Below are 19,190 nucleotides of genomic sequence, written 5' to 3' on the forward strand. Positions count from 1 at the left end.
TAGGCTTCTCTCTGCTATTACCCTGCCACCGTAAGAGTCTACCCTGGCTGGCTCATCTAACTCACAGAAGACTAACACCCTTGCATCAGAATAGCCATTTATGAGTTTATAGTGAGAACTGTTTTATAGTTGCCACACAGGGTGAGTGACCTGATGTCCCTGCACATCGTGTCTGTAGGAAAATGCACAAGGAGCCATATTAGGGTAAAGATTGCTTGGTGATTGTGTGTAGAACCAGAGTGGGAGTCGGGGGAGCTGGGTCTCTTATTTTCAGTGAGTAATTGTATCAGACTCTGCTGTCAGGTGGTTTGAGGGCTCTTTGTACCTGCTGTGGGGCTGCGCTAAACAGAAAACTTCTCATCAGAACATCTCCCTTGGGATGTGCTGCAGAGTTGCGGCTTCCTTCTGTTTCTGGTGTGCCCCCTCCCACGACCCATTTCTGCTGTCTCTCCTTTGCCCATGGGAATTTCATGGTGTGAGAGAATCGCTTCCAGTTTAACACTCTTCCTGTTTCCTGCCTGATGATCGGTTTCCACCCATTGTCAGACTCCTCTATATGTGTTGTACACACTTGTATACATAGACAGATGGTGGTTCAATTTAGGATTTTTTTTTTTACCTTACACAATGGGTTTATGGAAATGTAGCCTCATTGTAAGTGGAGGAGCATGATATACATATTTGCCATATATATTAATATATATACTCACATGCACGTATGATTATATATGTCACACTCCTCCTAGAGCTTGAGTGGGAGATTGACATCTGAAGTGTCCATAATAGCTTTATTGGAAAAAATAAACCTCTAACAAGATGGTGATGATTATGTAGACCAATAAGTCTATAAGAGCACAGAAAGCCCCATCTAGTCTCTTCTCTCCCCTGCACTCTTGCCACTACCTCCAAGCCACACAGCTTTCTTCTCACCTGAGTTACTTGGAGTCTCCTCCCTGGTCTATTAATACATTCTGACTTGTTCAGTCTCCCATCTGTCCTCACAGCACACAGGTAACACAGTCTCTCTAAATGCAGATCTCAACATGTCATCCCCATCCTAAAACTGTTGATTGCCCTGCCTTTGGGGTGCTGTATGAGGCTTGCCCCCTTTGCTGTCCTCTCTTCTTTCACCCCTCCACGCAGGGCTTGTCTCTTCCCTTCTGCCTAGCCCCACCCACCCAGATTGTTTCTTCACTAACTTGTCCTGTTGCTGTAGGCACCTGTTCAGTGCAGCTTCCTCTAGGCCACCCAGCCTGATCCTCAGCACATTGGGCTTGGGGTGCAACTCCTTTGCTCCTGCTTGCACGTGCCTTGGTTACCAGTCTCCCACTTCCTGTGACCAAGCTTACTGGCTGCCTTTTAGTCCCCCCACCTGTGCATTGCAGCTGTTCACTGCATCTTCCTTCTTGAAATGCTGGTGTCCCTAGGTTCTCCTAGCTTTATTTCTGACTCTTTCATTCTCTTTTATCTACCGCTCCAAATTTTCATGAATTCTGAAATCTCTGCCTTCACCCCAGTTCTTGATCCTGAGTTTTCCAGCTGCCTGTGGACCTTGCTTCCTGGGTATCTCACATCCAGCATTTCAAAAACTACCCTTAACACCTATTCTTTTCTTCTTTCCCTCATTTGGATTTTCAGCATCACCTTCCATAGTGACCAGCTAGATACTTTGGCCTGAATTGTTTCTCTTTCACCCTCAAAGCTTTAGGAATCCCTGGATTCTGGCTTTGCTGACCTCTCCCAGTCAGGAATGGCTGGTGCTCTATACCAGCTCTTCTTTTCTTAGTGGCAGAGGCATTGTCAACCACCCACTCTTACCCCAAGGCATTTATTCCTTCAATAAATATAAGTATCTGCTTTGTGCAGTATCTTAGCTAGATAAAAAGTAGACAAAGCCCTGTCCTTGTGGCACTTAAAGCAAGTGAGAGCACACTGGATGACTGCAGGGTTTGCCTTGAGAAACTAAATGGGGGGCCAGGGTTGCTGGAGGAAGGTGGCAACAAGGGTTCCTTTCTGGACATACTAAATTTGGGAAACCTGGAAAACATCTCAGTGTTCCGTCTTGTTTATAGCATTAATACATCTGATTCTAGCATTAACGTAATATTTATTTAATAAGAGTGTGGGTTCTGGTGTCAGAATGCCCTGGGTTAAGTCCAGGCCCTGATGTTTACTAGTTGTGGACTTTGGCATGTTACTTAATTCTTGGTCATCCTTACCTGCCTTGTGTGTAAGATGGTGATTGTAATAGTACCTGCCTCCTTACTGTGTGATATGAGGAGTATGTGAGATGGTATTTAGAAAGCACAGTGCCTTGTGCATAGATGTAACATATAAATTTCAGCTGTTATTAGTCCTCTTATTCTGATGGCCTCTGTGACTTGCATGATCCAGAACCTTTCCCATGACCCCTAGCCTCTGTTCACACACTGTTCTTCTGAATCCCACCCTGGAAGTGCCCTGCTGGGAATGCTCCCTTCTCACCTCTGTGCCCTGCCTTCCCGCTTCCTGTGTCCTCTCACTCCTGAGCCTCACTGTCCCCCCAAACGAAAAACCAGATTTGAAATGAATTGCCATATTGGCCCAGGGCACAGAGAATGGGGAAGCTCTGGGAAACCTTCTAGGGAAGTAATAGTCTAACTGGGCCTATAGGGATGCAGGGGCTGGTTTCAGAAAGTGATGAGGAGTGTGCAGGTCAGGACGGCCACAGGATTATCTCTTCAACAGCCATATTTGAAAGCCAGAATACCAATGAAATAAGAGGCTTAGGGAACAACCGAGGTATGTGCCTCAGATTGTTTCCCTTTATAGGCAAATCTCTCCTTCCTCCGTCAATGACATTTTTGTTAGATTCTTCTAAGACACACTATGTAGATAATTTTTCAGGAAATAAAAAACCTGTATCCTAGGTAGGCACCCAAATGTTAGACATTTCTTAGCACCAGCATAGACAATTCTTGGGACCAGTCATGCACATTAGAACCCAGGAAATAGGCCGGGCGTGGTGACTCACACCTGTAATCCTAGCATTCTGGGAGGCCGAGGCGGGAGGATAGCTCAAGGTCAGGAGTTCGAGACCAGCCTGAGCAAGAGCGAGACCCCGTCTCTACTAAAAATAGAAAGAAATGATCTGGACAGCGAAAAATTTATATAGAAAAAATTAGCCAGGCATGGTGGCACATGCCTGTAGTCCCAGCTACTCGGGAGGCTGAGGCAGAAGGATTGCTTGAGCCCAGGAGTTAGAGGTTGCTGTGAGCTAGGCTGACACCACAGCACTCTAGCCCGGGCAACAGAGTGAGACTCTGTCTCAAAAAATAAATAAAATAAAATAAAGAACCCAGGAAATATGGTGGATCTGGGACCATCATGTGGTCTAAGTGGACCATGATATGGTCTGAATGGTCTTGTGAGTTCTAAATGTTGAGGCACCTTCCACTTCTGTTCAAACCAAGTAGACAGTCTTCATTGTAGCCAGAGCCTGCACCCGAAAGTCTGTATAAAGGTGAACGCTTACTAGGTGAGGTGTTGCTTTAGATCGATTTTTTTTTTTTTTTAAGAGACGAGTCTTTCTGTGTTGCTCAGGCTAGTCTCATACTCATGGATTCAAATGATCTTCCCGCCTCAGCCTCCCAGGTAGCTGGGATTACTGGCGCAAGGCACTGCACCCAGCTGGTTTGAGAAGCATTTATACATTCTCCAGTGCAAGCACCTGGTCCCACAATATGGGCTGGCATAAGCTGTCAGGAGATGTAAGTCTACCTTTAGCAAGTGACACAGTGAAGAGGGTTAAGCCATTCAGGTCAGGGTAGAAAATTAGGTACCCAGGGAGCAAGTATATTCATGGTATGCCATTTTCTTGGAACCAGACCACTAAGTGCTCTAGAAAGAGGCTCAGCTGGGTTGGGCAGCCCCTTTGGGCTTCTCCTGGAAAACCTGCTCTGGCCTTCTCTTCTCCTCTTGTACTTCTTGTTATAGCACATGAGTGAGCTGCCTACCAGCACCCCTCCCCACCCTTCTCCTTCCACTAGATTCTGAACAAAAACTGTGTCTACTCTGCTCTATCCTCATGGCAGAGGCCATACTGTGAATGAGGTAGGGAGGTTACAGCCTGTTCTTAGAGGGGCGGTGGGATATGCTATCACTGCATCTTACGGCTTGCGCAGAGAGATGGAGCTGGGCACTGGGGTGGTATACTTGGAGAGACTGCAAGCCTGGTGCTGGTGACAAAATATGGTGACATCAGCCCACAGACTTTGGGCCTTCAAGTGTGCCTGCACCATTCCAAGGGCTCTCTTAGTATTAACCCTGGAATCCTCACACATCTGTTGAGGTTAGTGCTTGTCCTGTTTTGTATAGGTAAGGAAACAGCACAGAGTTCAATGGTCACAAGTTGGGGTTTGAAGGTGCCTGGATTTCAATCCCAGCTGTCTGGCTTCAGAGATGTGCTCTATTGGCAATGCCAGCTTGCCTCTACACACCAGGCTTAGGAGTTGGGACTCAGTGAGGAACCTGGGAAAGCTGCCGTAGCAAACTGCTTTAGAAAGATGGGTTGGCAGTAGGGTAGTATCTAGAGAGGGGAGATGGATTACAAGGAGGTGTGGTCCAGAGGAATGTGACAAGGTGGCAAGCAACACTGGGGATGAACAGAAGGATGGGATTGGGAGCAGTCCTATCATTTCTGCCACCAAGATCTCTCTCAACTATGTCTACTTCTTTGCAACTGCATGATCATTACCCTAGTCCAGCGAGCCCCACAGTGTGGCCTCTGGAGCAGCACCATCAGCATCACCTAGGAACTTGTTAGAGATGCAGTTTGGGGGACCCAGCAACCTGTGTTTAACAAACCCTCCAGGTGAGCCTGGTGCAGGTTCAAGTTTGAGAGCCACTGCCCTCGTACTGGGTGACCACAGAAGTCTTCTTGCTTTGGCACTTTCTCTCTGTCCCTCAGTCTTGCCCTGTGCTCAGGACTTCCTTCCCAGCTAGAATCATGTTTTTGCACCTTCCACACCAATTACATACACTTGAACTCCTGGGTGCAAGGTTTTGCTTCTTGTTCATTCCCTCACCCACTACATCCCTGGCACTGAGTTTACTGTGGTCAGCTGCCACCTCACAGTGGGCCCCAAATAAAACCCAAGGACTTCTCAGCCTCCACACGTGGTGCTTTCTCTGCCCTTCTTGGAACCTTCTACCTGGCTTCCTGATCCACAGTCTCCTGTCCTCCATTCACCTGTTGCCAGTGACAGAAGTCTCAGCTGGATACAGGGTGCTTCAGGGTGGGTGGCTCTTGCCTCCTGAACTCGTGAGAAGAGCTCAAGGCTCTGGGTTCTGCTCGGCCTTGGAAGCTCTGCGCCCCACCCCTGGCATTACTGAGGAGTTGGTGTGATCACATGTGGCAGTTCTGACTGGTCTTTTCCTGGGAGATGGCACAGTGGTTCCAATGGCAGGCTTTGGGATCAGGAAGCCCTGTATTCAACAAGAATGCTTACTTCCTAACATGAATGTGGGATTAAGGACATGAATTGCATAAAGTGTTCAGTAAAGCACCCCGGTGACAGAAAGGATTGGTAAATTATTGAACTTTGTTATCAGTGATGCAGGTGGCAGCATTTATCAAGTCAATATCTTTGTTTGTCAGGACTTGAAGATACTGGAAATCTATCTGGCTCCAAATTCTTTTGAAAGCCAGAGGAAGAGTAACCAGTGGGGACGAGAGGTTAAGAACGTTCAACTTCCCTGCAAACTTTGGTACAGATCACTTCTTTTTCTGTAGGTTGCCACCAAAGAGCACAATGAGTACAGTAAGTTTTATCGGCTCTTGAATTTTATTTTGTTTTTGAGGTTGAAAACTGCCTTATTCCTTGTAGCACGTTAATGAAAGTACCACGTGGGTGCTTCTGGGTAACCCTAGTTCTTAAAGGAGTGTATATAGGGGCCTTCTGGTACTTAAACCAACTTGCTTGTCTTGAGCTGAATTCCAGATGTCAGGGGTGGTGCCCCAAAGACAGAAGATTGGCCAGAGCGTCCACTGCCAAGTCAAATCCTGATGTCTGAGGCTTCTGTAGCGGGGTATATCACATAGTTTTGGACATACTGAGAGTTTAATATAACAAAAATTTTACTTTATGGAATTTCTATTCACTGTATGTTTTGGGTGATTTCTCTCTATATAAGTATTCAATGTTACAGAATCTCAAGTTTTGAAAAGACCCCAGCCTTAAATCTACTTTGCCCTCTTACTCTTGTTGGTGAACTATCTCTGTGTTGACCTTTTGTTCTTCCTAAAATCTTGTCAGACTGAAGTTCATGTGACTGTTTCTTTTCCAAACCTCGATACCCTCAGAGAAAGCGTCGTGGTGGAACCGTAAATTCTAGACAAACCCAGAAACGAACTCGGGAAGCAACCTCCACCCCTGAGATTTCTTTGGAAGCAGAACCCATAGAGCTCGTGGAAACTGGTAAGGTTGCAAGGGATACCATGACTGTGGGGTGTTAAGGTGGAAAGTCCGTGGTGTGGTGGGGGAGCGTGCACGCTGGAGCTAGTCAGTGCCCTGTACAGCCACCTGCTGGCCACGGGCCCAGTGCAAGTCACGTACCCTGTCTGAGCCTCTGTCCCCTCCTTTGCAGCAGGGGATCCCAGGACCTGCAGCCTAGAGTTGTCATAGGCTGAAATGAGTCCATACTGTGAAACACTGAGAACAGTACTTGGCAGTACTGTGACACTACAAAGCGTTAGCTGCTCTCTGTTTTCAGAAGACCTGTGTAGTCTGACTCAACATTCACAGCTTTCAGCTAAATTGAGCAACGCTTTTTGAAACCCTAAGACCTCTGCAGGTTTTGAAACAGCAATTCAGCCAATTGGCCAACCATTCAGCCCTTTGGTAATGTGCAGCAGGGAAGGTGAGACTGCCCTGGCTCACGTTTTCTATTTGAAATTGCTTTGCTTGACCTTGTGAAGTACTCGGCTTTCTTTTTCCGTTTTCCATTAAGACAAAAAATTGGCCGGGCACAGTGGCTCACGCCTGTAATCCTAGCACTCTGGGAGGCCGAGGCGGGAGGATCGTTTGAGCTCAGGAGTTCAAGACCAGCCTGAGCAAGAGCGAGACCCCCGTCTCTATTAAATAGAAAGAAATTATATGGACAGCTAAAAATATATATAGAAAAAATTAGCCGAGCATGGTGGTACATGCCTGTAGTCCCAGCTACTTGGGAGGCTGAGGCAGGAGGATCACTTGAGCCCAGGAGTTTGAGGTCGCTGTGAGTTAGGCTGACGCCGCGGCACTCTAGCCCAGGCACCAGAGTGAGACTCTGTCTCAGGGAAAAAAAAAAAAAAGACAAAAATTCTCTAAAGAATTCAAACTTGTCAACAGAGCTACCTGTGGTAGAGCTTGGTATACACAGAGGCCAGATTGGATTTTCCCCTTTTGCCTGCTCAGAAAAGTGTCAAATGGCCTGAATCAAAGTCCCTTTGCTCTGCATATATTAAAATTGTTTTTATAACTATGATGCCTGGAAACTAACACTTTAAAGAGAAGCAACTTTGTATGAGATAAAATACAGAATTCTCTGTGTGGTTCCTGAGTTTCACTTCTAACAATGAATTCCTAAGAGCCTTGACTTCTTTACCTAGAGGCTAGGACCCTGGCCCTCCATGCCCTTAGCTGGTGCCATCCTCAGTTGTGATACTGAGCACACAAGTGGTCACTTGGAGGACTCAGAATCTCAGGCCTAGGAAGGATCCAATTGCTGTGCAGTGTGGCACTTGTCATCCTATAGGCAGTCTTACCCTGTAGCAAGACTATTTGCCCAAGCTGCCCACTGGAGCGCTAGTTTTGTACGAGCCAAGAGTTGTGTTCACCAGAAAGAAAATGGTTTGATAAATTACTGTATATCAATATATGGACCACTAGGCAGCTCTTCTTTTTAATAAAGAATATGGTAAGTTTGAGGCCGGGCGCGGTGGCTCACGCCTGTAATCCTAGCACTCTGGGAGGCCGAGGTGGGCGGATCGTTTGAGCTCAGGAGTTCGAGACCAGCCTGAGCAAGAGCGAGACCCCATCTCTACTAAAAATAGAAAGAAATTATATGGACAGCTAAAAATATATATAGAAAAAATTAGCCGGGCATGGTGGTGCATGCCTGTAGTCCCAGCTACTCGGGAGGCTGAGACAGGAGGATCGCTTGAGCTCAGGAGTTTGAGGTTGCTGTGAGCTAGGCTGACGCCACGGCACTCACTCTAGCCTGGGCAACAGAGTGAGACTCTGTCTCAAAAAAAAAAAAAAAAAAAAAAAAAAAAAGAATATGGTAAGTTTGTATAAATTACTTTGGATATCTATGATCTATTGTAGTTTTTATTCCTGTGAAACTTTTTAATACCGGGAAATAAGACAAGTTAAAATATGTTCAATGCATTACAAGTCACTTTCCTAAAATATTAGACCAATACTATTTCTAGAAATTTTAAAATCAGTACTGTGCATAGTACTTTTTAATATTAATAGTAATCAGAAGCAAACATTGTTGTAAATCTTTTTTTAGTTTTATAAATGGAAGTTGTGCTCTCCCCCTCATTCATAACTGCCATTAACTGCTTGGTCTATGTCCTTCTCACCTTCATCTTATGCTCAGATAGATATCACAGTATATCCTAGGGCTCAAAAGGCAAGCTTCACAGCAGGCCCAACCTATATTGGTTCTAGGGGACTAATACATACTACTGTTCTCCATCCAAGTTGGAAGGCACTTGAGAGAGAAATGGAGATTAAAAGCCTTCCCTAGATTAAGTGATGAAGTTACTAAGCTAAGAAGAACTTTGGGCCAAGTGAAGGTGGTCTGCCTCCCCTGCTGGGATCAGCAAAGGTTTCTAGCTGCTGTTCCATCCCAAAGACAAAGGCCCTGAGCTGAGCATGCCTGGTGCCTTCTCCCAGATGTCCTGTCAGGTAAGTCACTGCATCACCCCTGTGAAGGAGCAGGTGAGGCACAGAGGCATAGCCGTGTGGCAGTGTGATGCCATGGGGTAAAGATGTGTGTGCACGCACACATACACCTTGATAGTACATTTGTAAAAAAACCCACATATCCCCACTCATCGCAAAATTCCAGGAGGGCATTTATTGGCTATCACTCCTGAAAAAAGGATTGGTCCTGATGCTCTTTCCATAGTGTAGTTATGGGTTTTTTTTAGTTTGGTATAAGCCTGTACCACATTTGTAATCAAATCAATAAAGCTTAGATGGATACACCCATACCCTTACTTTGCTCCTAATCCTTGTCAAAATGCTTTCTTTTGAAGCTGGAGATGAAATCGTGGACCTTACCTGTGAATCTTTAGAGCCAGTGGTTGTTGACCTGACTCACAATGATGCTGTTGTGGTAAGTGTTTGAGTTGTGAGAGTTAGCCATTTCTGGGGTGTGGGTCCCTGGCCACTGCCAGTGTTTGAAGACCTTGGGTCACAGATTACAGGTCAAGGTTACAGTTTGTGGCTGGGCGCAGTGGCTCACGCCTATAATCCTAGCACTCTGGGAGGCCGAGGCGGGTGGATCCTTTGAGCTCAGGAGTTTGAGACCAGCCTGAGCAAGAGCGAGACCCCGTCTCTACTAAAAAATTAGAAAGAAATTAGCTGGACAACTAAAAATATATATAGAAAAAATTAGCCGGGCATGGTGGCGCATTCCTGTAGTCCCAGCTACTTGGGAGGCTGAGGCAGGAGGATCACTTGAGCCCAGGAGTTTGAGGTTGCTGTGAGCTAGGCTGACGCCACGGCACTCTAGCCTGGGCAAGAGTGAGACTCTGTCTCAAGAAAAAAGAAAAAGGTTACAGCTTGTGCTGAAGAAGTTCGTGCATTCAGTGACTGGAACCCAAAATGAAAAATGTTTCAGAAAGATCATTTATTGTGACTTTGTTGCCTGTGGAGTAGGTCTGTATAACCCTGACCTTTCCACAACTGGGCACAAAAGTGGTTTGGGAAGAATCTCAAGGCTCCCACATCTGTCTTCAGTGCCTGATTCTATAATTTACACCACCAGTGTGACCCTGGGCATGTTACTTAGCCTCCCTCGCTTCATTCATAATATTGGTTAAGCCACCCATGTCCGTAGGCTATTGTGAGGATTAAAAGAGATTTCATGGTTGAGTGTCTGGCACCTAAGTTGGTACCCAGGTGGTACCCAGTCAAGGTGATTTTATGCCCTTCCAGCTGAAGGGAAAGGGAATGTTTGCTCAGCACTGCCAGTGAGAAATCTTCCCAATTCCAAAAGCAACTGCTAGTTAACATTGCCACAGGGGATGCAGGTACCCGGCATTACCATCTCATACCTTGGCTGTGTTCAGACGCGAGGGAGGGTGGAGCCGAGCAAGGTGTGTGTGGGCCCTGTGCATAGTCTGCAGGGAATGGGGCCTGGTCTGGTCAGAGTGAGTCTGGACTGGCATGCCTCTCCTGAAGAATGCCACTTAAGTGTTTTCTGACAGTGTGCCAAGACTGTGGCTTGGGGAGTGGAGGTGGTGGCCCACCTGACAGTGGTGGGCAGGTGGGCGGCACGCAGTGCTGAGTGGGATGGGGTGTGTGGGGGTTGCTATTTGTTGAGTCTTCACCTTGACCCTGAACTCACTGGTGTTGGAGTTACCTTGCCTGGCTAAGGCCAAGCTGTCAGAACAGAGACAAGCCGTAGGCACTGCTTCCTGCCTGTGCTTAGAACTTCAGCATAGGGTTGTGCTGAGAAGCTTCAGGACTTAAGTAAGAAGAAAAGGGTGGGGATCGGGAACTGTCTTGACAGAGTTGGACTCTGGTCTTGGTTTGAAACCACTGGGCTGCCCTGTCGTTGTCCCCCACCCCCAGCTGATAGACTGCCTCTAGCATCAACAGGATCATGGAAGAAAGCTCAGGGGACATTCATTGGCTCCCAATAGGGACCTAGTGGTTTCCCTGGAGATTGGTTAGAACTTTCAGAAATAGCAAGAGTAGGTTTAGTCATGAGCGGTCCTTACTTAGTCCTCCTTCGTGTGTTTTCTGAGGTACATAACACTATAACTTTGCTGGCAGTCCCTATAGGCTCCCTAGAGTTCTAGAAAGATAGCTTAATTTGGTGCATTGGCTGAAGCCTGCAGCCCAGTTGCTGATTAATGCTGGAAATGATGCCTGCAAAGTCCCCTTTTTTCCCCCTTGAATTCTCAGTGTCTGCCTACAGTATACCTGGTGCGTGCGCTCGCTCACGCGTGCACTCTCTCTCTCTGCCAGGCCTGGAGAGATAGCTAGGATTCTGCCCACAAAAAAAGATTGGCTTCTGTTGGATGACAAACCAACATAATTTCCCCTTCCACGCCTTTGTTTGTTTTGATGACTAGACTGCTATTGCTACATGGGCTTCCTCTCTGAACTGTCCTACCTTCTTTCTGTTTCCCTAGGCTTGAGCACCGTATTCTGGCACCTCTACTCCCATTTAACCTGGGGCTGCCTGGTTGACCTTTGTAAGCTCTGTGGTCGAGAGAGTCATTGGGAAGACTGAGGGACAGGAATACTGGAGTGGGGGCTGTCCTGGGAGTAAGTGGATGGCCAGAGGCAGGTTGATGAGTAAAGGGTGGACCATCCTGGCTTGGGAATTCCTGGGTTCTGGTCTCAGATCTACTGGTCTATTTGGTCAGAGGATTTCCCTCACACCAGCTGCAGGGTCCCCAGCTATAAAAGAATTGTTTTGGATTCAATAGCTCTCCTTATTCTAATCATTCTCCACAGGTTGATTTTAGTAAGTCTAAATTCCAGTTTATTGATGTACAGTGCAAAATACTCCTGAGTTCAAAATTTTACCTCTCTGAGCAGATCTGCTTGGGAGGCCTAATAGTATTAACTCAGGACAAGGCGCATCTATTAGATGAATTATGCTCAGGGTGACCTTTGACTCTGCTTACAAGAGAGTATGAAATGGATAAACATATCTATTCCAAAATTGGGATGATCTTACTAATTCCACCAGGATCTGTTGGAACAGTTTAAGCGTACTACTTGAGCTCCAGGAGTAGCTCTGTATCTTTCAGGTAAGGTAGGATTTCCTAGATACCAGGATCCAGCAGTAGCCTTCAGGACATTAGGGAACCCTTGTAAGACTAGAAACTTTGCATGCAGACTTGTGCATTTTTCTAACTCTGAAAGGAATCCAAAGCCCCTGAAGAATTAATTAGGAGAAGTGAAAAATGTTGTAAGATCCAGTGAGACTTTGTACATCTCTGCTTTGTTAGTTTCCATTAACTTATATTTTTGGCATTATATAACCTTAAAAAGGCTAGCACTCCTGACTCTCAAGATATGAATATCTCATTTTTTCTAGATAAATGCCAGCCTCTTTTCTGAAGAGGTTGTATCAGTTTGCACTTATACTAGTGTTGGGGGTTCTCATTGTTCCATATCCTCACCATCACTGACATGGTTTCACTCTGTCACCCAGGCTAGGATGCAGTGGTACAATCATAGCTCACTGCAGCCTTGGACTTCTGGGCTCAAGTGATCATCCCACCTCAGCCTCCCAATAGCTGGGAGTACAGGCACAGGCCACCATGCCTAGCTAAGGCTTTTGTTTTGTTTTGTGTGTGTGGTTTTGTTTTTTTTCTTTTTTTTTCTTTTTTGAGACAGAGTCTCACTCTGTTGCCCCGGCTAGAGTGCCGTGGCGTCAGCCTAGCTCACAACAACCTCAAACTCCTGGGCTCAAGCGATCCTTCAAGCCTCCCGAGTAGCTGGGACTACAGGCATGTGCCACCATGCCCGGCTAATTTTTTCTATATATATTTTAGCTGTCCATATAGTTTCTTTCTATTTTTAGTAGAGATGGGGTCTCGCTCTTGCTCAGGCTGGTCTTGAACTCCTGAACTCAAACGATCTGCCCGCCTGGGCCTCCCAGAGTGCTAGGATTACAGGCATGAGCCACCATACTAAGCCTCATCACCACTTCTTAATTTTAGCCAATCTGATATTTGTCTAGTAGTATTTCATTGTGATTTTAATTTGTTTTTCTGATTAATAATGGAATTGAAAACCTGTCGATGATTCATTTTTCCTTTATGATGGCCTGTTTGAAATTTTTGTTTTACAGCTTGTTTATACAACTTATATATAAACTTTAAAATAGCTGAAGAAATTGAATTAGAATAAAGCAAATCCTTTGTCTTTTTTTTCAGCAAGTCTTTTTTCTATTCATTTTTCCATTTGATTGTCTGCCTTTTCCTGATTCATGGGAATTCTTTGTAAGTTCTAAATATGAGCCTGCTGTTACTTAATATGTTTTGTGTCTTCTACTTAGAGGCTTATCTTCTCTTTTATGTTTATATATAAAAGCTCTTAATGTCTTCATAGTTGGATTTCTTAATATGTTGAAGAAATCTTGTCCTATCCCTATCATAAAAAGATATTCCTGGCCGGGCGCGGTGGCTCACGCCTGTAATCCTAGCTCTCTGGGAGGCTGAGGTGGGCGGATCGTTTGAGCTCAGGAGTTCGAGACCAGCCTGAGCAAGAGCGAGACCCCATCTCTACTAAAAATAGAAAGAAATTATATGGACAGCTAAAAATATATACAGAAAAAATTAGCCGGGCATGGTGGTGCATGCCTGTAGTCCCAGCTACTCGGGAGGCTGAGACAGGAGGATTGCTTGAGCCCAGGAGTTTGAGGTTGCTGTGAGCTAGGCTGACGCCACGGCACTCACTCTAGCCTGGGCAACAGAGTGAGACTCTGTCTCAAAAAAAAAAAAAAAAAGATATTCCTATATTCTAAAAGTTTACTGTTTTGTCTTTCATATTTACATTTATAATTTACATGAATTGACTTTTGTGCATAGATTGAGGCTTGGATTTTTTTTTTTTTTTTTTCTTTTTTTTTGAGACAGAGTCTCACTCTGTTCCCCGGGCTCGAGTGCCGTGGCATCAGCCTAGCTCACAGCAACCTCAAACTCCTGGGCTCAAGCAATCCTCCTTGCCTCAGCCTCTCTAGTACCTTGGGACTACAGGCTTGTGCCACCATGCCCGGCTAATTTTTTCTATATATATTTTTAATTGTCCAGCTAATTTCTTTCTATTTTTAGTAGAGATGGGGTCTCGCTCTTGCTCAGGCTGGTCTCGAACTCCTGAGCTCAAAGGATCCTCCCGCTTCGGCCTCCCAGAGTGCTAGGATTACAGGCATGAGCCACCGTGCCCGGCCGAGGCTGGGATCTTTAATGACTCTCAGTAAAAGTTTTCTAAAGTTGCCCGTGAAAGTTTTACAAGTCTTTTGTAAGATTTATTTCTAGGTACATAGTATTTTAGGATGCCATTAAATATTGTTTTAAAATTTTGTTTTTATTTGTTTTTCATTGTTTACTGATATAAAATTTTTGTTTTTATTGTTTACTGATATGAAAAGTACAGTTGATTTTATCTATTGGGTTTTTTTTGTTGTTTTTTTTTTTAATTTAGCAACTCTAAATCTTTTGGACGTTTAGGTGTGCAGAACAAGTTTTGGGTTTTTTCTATTTCCTTTTTTGTTTTCCTATACTGGGTGAACATGAAAATGCTGATAGTCATGAACATTCTTGTCTCATTCCAAATCTAAAAGAATCCTTTCAAAGTTTCACCATTAAATAAGGTCTTTTCAATAATATCCTTTATCAAATTGGATAAATTCCTCTGTATTTCCTGTTTGGCTACAAGTTTTCTTCGTGAATCGGTGTTAAATTTTATAACAAATCCATCTATTGATAATTTATGTTTGTGAATAAGACTGGTTGATCTGTAATTGTTCTTTTGTGCACATTCCTTACAGGGTTCTAATATCAGTAGTAGTATCTTTATAAAGTGACTTGGGGAGAGTACCCTTTTTTCCTTCAGAAATTTTATAAGATGGAAATTACTTCTTGAGTCTTTTGTAGAACTCTGCAGTAAACGTATCTAACCTAGAGTTTTAATGAGGTTTGGTAAGTTGCAGTTTTTAGTAATTTATTGATTTCATCTAAAATTTTCACTTTTATTGGCATAAATTTGTTCATAATATCTTCTTGTGTTCTGTGGAATCTGTAGTGACGTCTTTTTTTTCATTTCTGATACTGGTTATTTGTGTTTTCTGTCTTTTTAGATTAGTATCACCAGAGCTTTGTTAGATCTTTCAGAGAACCAACTTTTAGCTTTGTGGATCCTTTCTCTTGTAAGTTTGTTTTCATTTCATTGATTCTTTCTTTCTTTGTGTGAGTTTATTTTGCTGTTCTTTTTCTAACTTACTGATTTTCATCATTTCTTTTCCAATAATAGTGTTTAACATTGTTTTTCTTTATCCTACAGATTTTGGAATTGGTATTTTATATTCAATTTAACATTTATGAGATTTGTATTTCTTAACTTCCAAACATGTGGATTTTCTCTTTGTCACCAATTCTTTGTATTATTTCATTATGGTCAGAAGATACATTCTGTATGTCAGTTCCTTTGTATTTCTTGAGACTTGCTTGAAGGCCTCACCTGCACAAGGGTGGTCCTTACTACAATAAAAGCACTGCTTTAGGCCTGGACTTTGGTTTCTGTTTTCTGTTGGTGGTTTCAAAAACAAGCTCCAATTTTTCAAGAATCATCTGTGTTATTCCTCTGGGTTGTTTTCCTTTCACTTTTGACCAAATTTGTTAATTCATTTGTTCTTTCTTCCTTTTTGTCACCTTTTTGTTTGTGTAACTATGTATGATTTATCTATTTTATCTTGTTTGTTTTCGGTTAGAAAAATGATAGCTTGCCATTTATTAGAAATCTCTCTGCTTATGTTTTCCATTCTTCTCCTTTTTTACCTGGGGTTGTTTGTTTGTTTATCTGTTTTGACAAGAGTCTTGCTCTGTTGCCTGGACTAGAGTACTGTGGCGTCAGCCTAGCTCACAGCAACCTCAAACTCCTGGGCTTGAGCAATCTTCTTGCCTCAGCCTCTTAAGTGGCTGGGACTACAGACACACACCACCATGCCCAGCTAGTTTTTTCTATTTTTAGTAGAGACAGGGTCTCACTCCTGCTCAGACTGTTCTCAAATTTCTAACCTCAAGCCATCCACTGCCTCAGCCTCCCAGAGCGCTAAGATTATAGGCATGAGCCACCACACCCAGCCTCTTACCTGGTTTATAGGTGGATTAGAATTTCAGGTCACTTTTTATGAGCATTTGCAGTAGGCCAGTCTCTGCTCTGGCTAGAAGAGATGCAGTGATGGAAAGACAGACTAGCTCGGCTCTTTAAGGAATCGAGTCCTAGATCAGGAGATTATTGAAAATGTTGCTTGGACTATTTTCCTTAATTAAATGTCAAAAGATTGCCTCTTTCTTTTTTTCAGTCTCAGAATCTCATTATGTTGCTCAGGCTGGTCTTAAACTCCTGGGCTCAAGCGATCCTCATACCTCAGCCTCCCAAATTGCTGGGATTACAGGTGTGAGCCACTGCACACAGCCAGATTGTCTTCTTTTAAAGCCAGGTTGAGTTTTCCTGGTATCATTTTTTGTCTGTTTCCATAATGTGTTAATGAATTGTTCTATTTGTGTTATATTCTGCATCCTGCTTGATTTTTCATTTATGACTCTATTGAAAGGACCTACTTGGTAGAGGCTTCTTTGCAGGCAGGAATATAGCCCTGTCCAGCTCTCTGTCTGGGTGTGGTAAAGGACACAAGAGGCATACTAATGGAATGAGTGAACCAACTTAATTATATGTGAAGAAAGGCAGGCTCAGACATCTTATCCAAGAGTTAGGAATACAGTTGTACATGCAGTCTAGGATGGATTGGTCACTCAGAACATTATTGTCAGCGCCCATCTTACTGGTACTCCTACCAGTGCTACAACCAATAGTAATCAGTAATTGCATGATATGTGCAACTGTTGAACATAACGAGTAGCCTTTTGTCTGGGCGCGGTGGCTCACTCCTGTAATCCCAGCACTTTGGGAGGCTGAGGTAGGAGGATTGCTTGAGGCCGGGAGTTTGAGGCTGCAGTGAGCTATGGTCAAGCCACTGCACTCCAGCCTGGGCGACAGAATGAGATACCATCTCTTAAAAAAAAGGAGGAGCCTTTTGTGAGCACAGTGGTTAGAGGTGGCTGTTTTTTTCAGTGGAACAATGTGTGGTGCTGTGAGTTGGAAGGTGGTCTAAAGCAAGTGTGTCTCAGTTCTCTTGGCTAGATGAGCATTCTTAGAAATGCCGGGGATCAGCTTGAGTGCTGTGATTCCTGCTACTTCGATCTCTTATGTTGAGGTATTTTGAGGGTCACTGGTGCTTTAGAAACACAAAAGGGCTTTGGATGACCAAATATGTGTGCCTGCTGCAGTCTCCTCTCTTATTCTCCATAGTAAAGAAGGAGAAGACAAAAGTAAAGATAACATATGAATTTCTCATCTTGGGCCAGCCTGCCACGGTGCTAACTAAACTGTTCAGGCCAGGGGACTAGTTAAATTCTTATTATTTCAGTTTTATTTTTTACCTCTTTTAAAAGCCTCTTAACCAGATTAGAGGCTCTGCAGCTTGTGTTGTGCTCTGACCATTTGTCGACTCAGTAGACGTTTATGAGGCTCTGTTACTCTTCGCCCTGCCTCTATCTTCTGTGCCAGGCAAGCATTGTGCTACCTGCAGGCTATCACTGTGAGCTAGGTACATTCCAGAGTGCTTGAGACACCTGCAGGGATTGTGGGACTTGGTGTGTCCAGCTGTGGGATGGAGGGAGCACCAGTGCTAGATGCTGTGTTATGTCTGTCAGCTGGGGGGGCCCGGGGCACAGAAAGGGCATGGAGCTGGGTAGCCAGGCTCTAGTACCATTCTTACACTGCTGAAGATGGGGAAGGCGAGAGTCATCACTAGTGAGGGATGTTCTCCAGCCACCTTGCTTTCATTTACCCAGGAGTCCAATGTGGAGCACTTGCTGGATGCCAGCAGCCTCCTGGGCCCTGGCACTTTGAAGCACATACTCCTCCATGGGGGCTCAGTGTGTGGCATTGCCCAGAGGTGAACTGGGTATGTCTCATAGGAGTCCATAGAGACCCAGTTCCTATACGGTGATTGCCAGGGAACTAGGCCTTTCCAGGTGTATCCACAACTAATCAGTGGGGGCGGGGGTGCAGTGTTGGAGCTCCAGGAATCTGGGGTCATTTCTGCCCACAGTGGAATTTGCTTCTGTTCCTAGCTGAATCCGGGGCTTTTCCCGGGGGCTAGCACTGCTATCAGTGCCTCCCTGTCTGGGCTCCCCTTTTGTAGATTTCACCTAGTGATGAGGTTGACTGACTGTCCCTGATTTCCATCATCACCTTCTTTACTCTCCTCTGGGAGGAAGGGGAAACACTTCTGGTAACTTAGTGTGTGTGGATTATAGTCTCATCTGCAAAATAAAGACTGTTATATTCAGATCTACATTCTTCCTAGGGTGGCTGTTTGTATCCGTCAGCGTTCAGTTTGGGAAACAAAACCCACTCCAGTTATTCTTAAGCTTAAATGGATTTTAACATACAGAAGGGGTTATTTACATGATGTTGAAAATCCTGGAAGAGTGGGCTCCAGGCTGGTCCCTAGGAATAACTCCTGACCTCTCAGCATTGACCCGCCTGGGAGCTGCTATGTCCACCCCCCTGCACTAATATCTTTTTTTTTTTTTTTTTTTTTTTTTTGAGACAGAGTCTCACTCTGTTGCCCAGGCTAGAGTGAGTGCTGTGGCATCAGCCTAGCTCACAGCAACCTCAAACTCCTGAGCTCGAGCGATCCTCCTGTCTCAGCCTCCCGAGTAGCTGGGACTACAGGCATGCACCACCATGCCCGGCTAATTTTTTCTATATATATTTTTAGCTGTCCATATAATTTCTTTCTATTTTTAGTAGAGATGGGGTCTCGCTCTTGCTCAGGCTGGTCTCGAACTCCTGAGCTCAAACGATCCGCCCACCTCGGCCTCCCAGAGTGCTAGGATTACAGGCGTGAGCCACCGCGCCCGGCCTGCACTAATATCTTTGAGCTCAAGTAGACACTACTGCAGCACCTTTGTAGGGAGGAGAGAGGCCTGGGCTTAAGACATTGGCAGCCTCTGCCTGGAACTGCTTCTTTTTTTTTTTTTTTTTTTTTTTTGAGACAGAGTCTCACTCTGTTGCCCGGGCTAGAGTGAGTGCCGTGGCGTCAGCCTAGCTCACAAGCAACCTCAAACTCCTGGGCTCAAGCGATCCTACTGCCTCAGCCTCCTGAGTAGCTGG

General features: G+C 44.8%; 1 protein-coding gene across 1 annotated transcript in view; it reads left to right on the forward strand.

Moving 5' to 3' along the window:
- Positions 1-19,190, forward strand: part of RNF4 (ring finger protein 4) — a 35,255-nt gene that overhangs the window by 12,640 nt on the left and 3,425 nt on the right. The window contains exons 2-4 of the mRNA XM_069495872.1: positions 5,639-5,801; positions 6,344-6,458; positions 9,293-9,372. Of these exons, the coding sequence (XP_069351973.1) occupies positions 5,793-5,801; positions 6,344-6,458; positions 9,293-9,372 (204 nt within the window). The 5' untranslated portion in view covers positions 5,639-5,792. The remainder of the gene's footprint in view (positions 1-5,638; positions 5,802-6,343; positions 6,459-9,292; positions 9,373-19,190) is intronic.

This window comes from Eulemur rufifrons, chromosome 20 (assembly GCF_041146395.1).
Source record: "Eulemur rufifrons isolate Redbay chromosome 20, OSU_ERuf_1, whole genome shotgun sequence".
Lineage (NCBI taxonomy): Eukaryota > Metazoa > Chordata > Mammalia > Primates > Lemuridae > Eulemur > Eulemur rufifrons.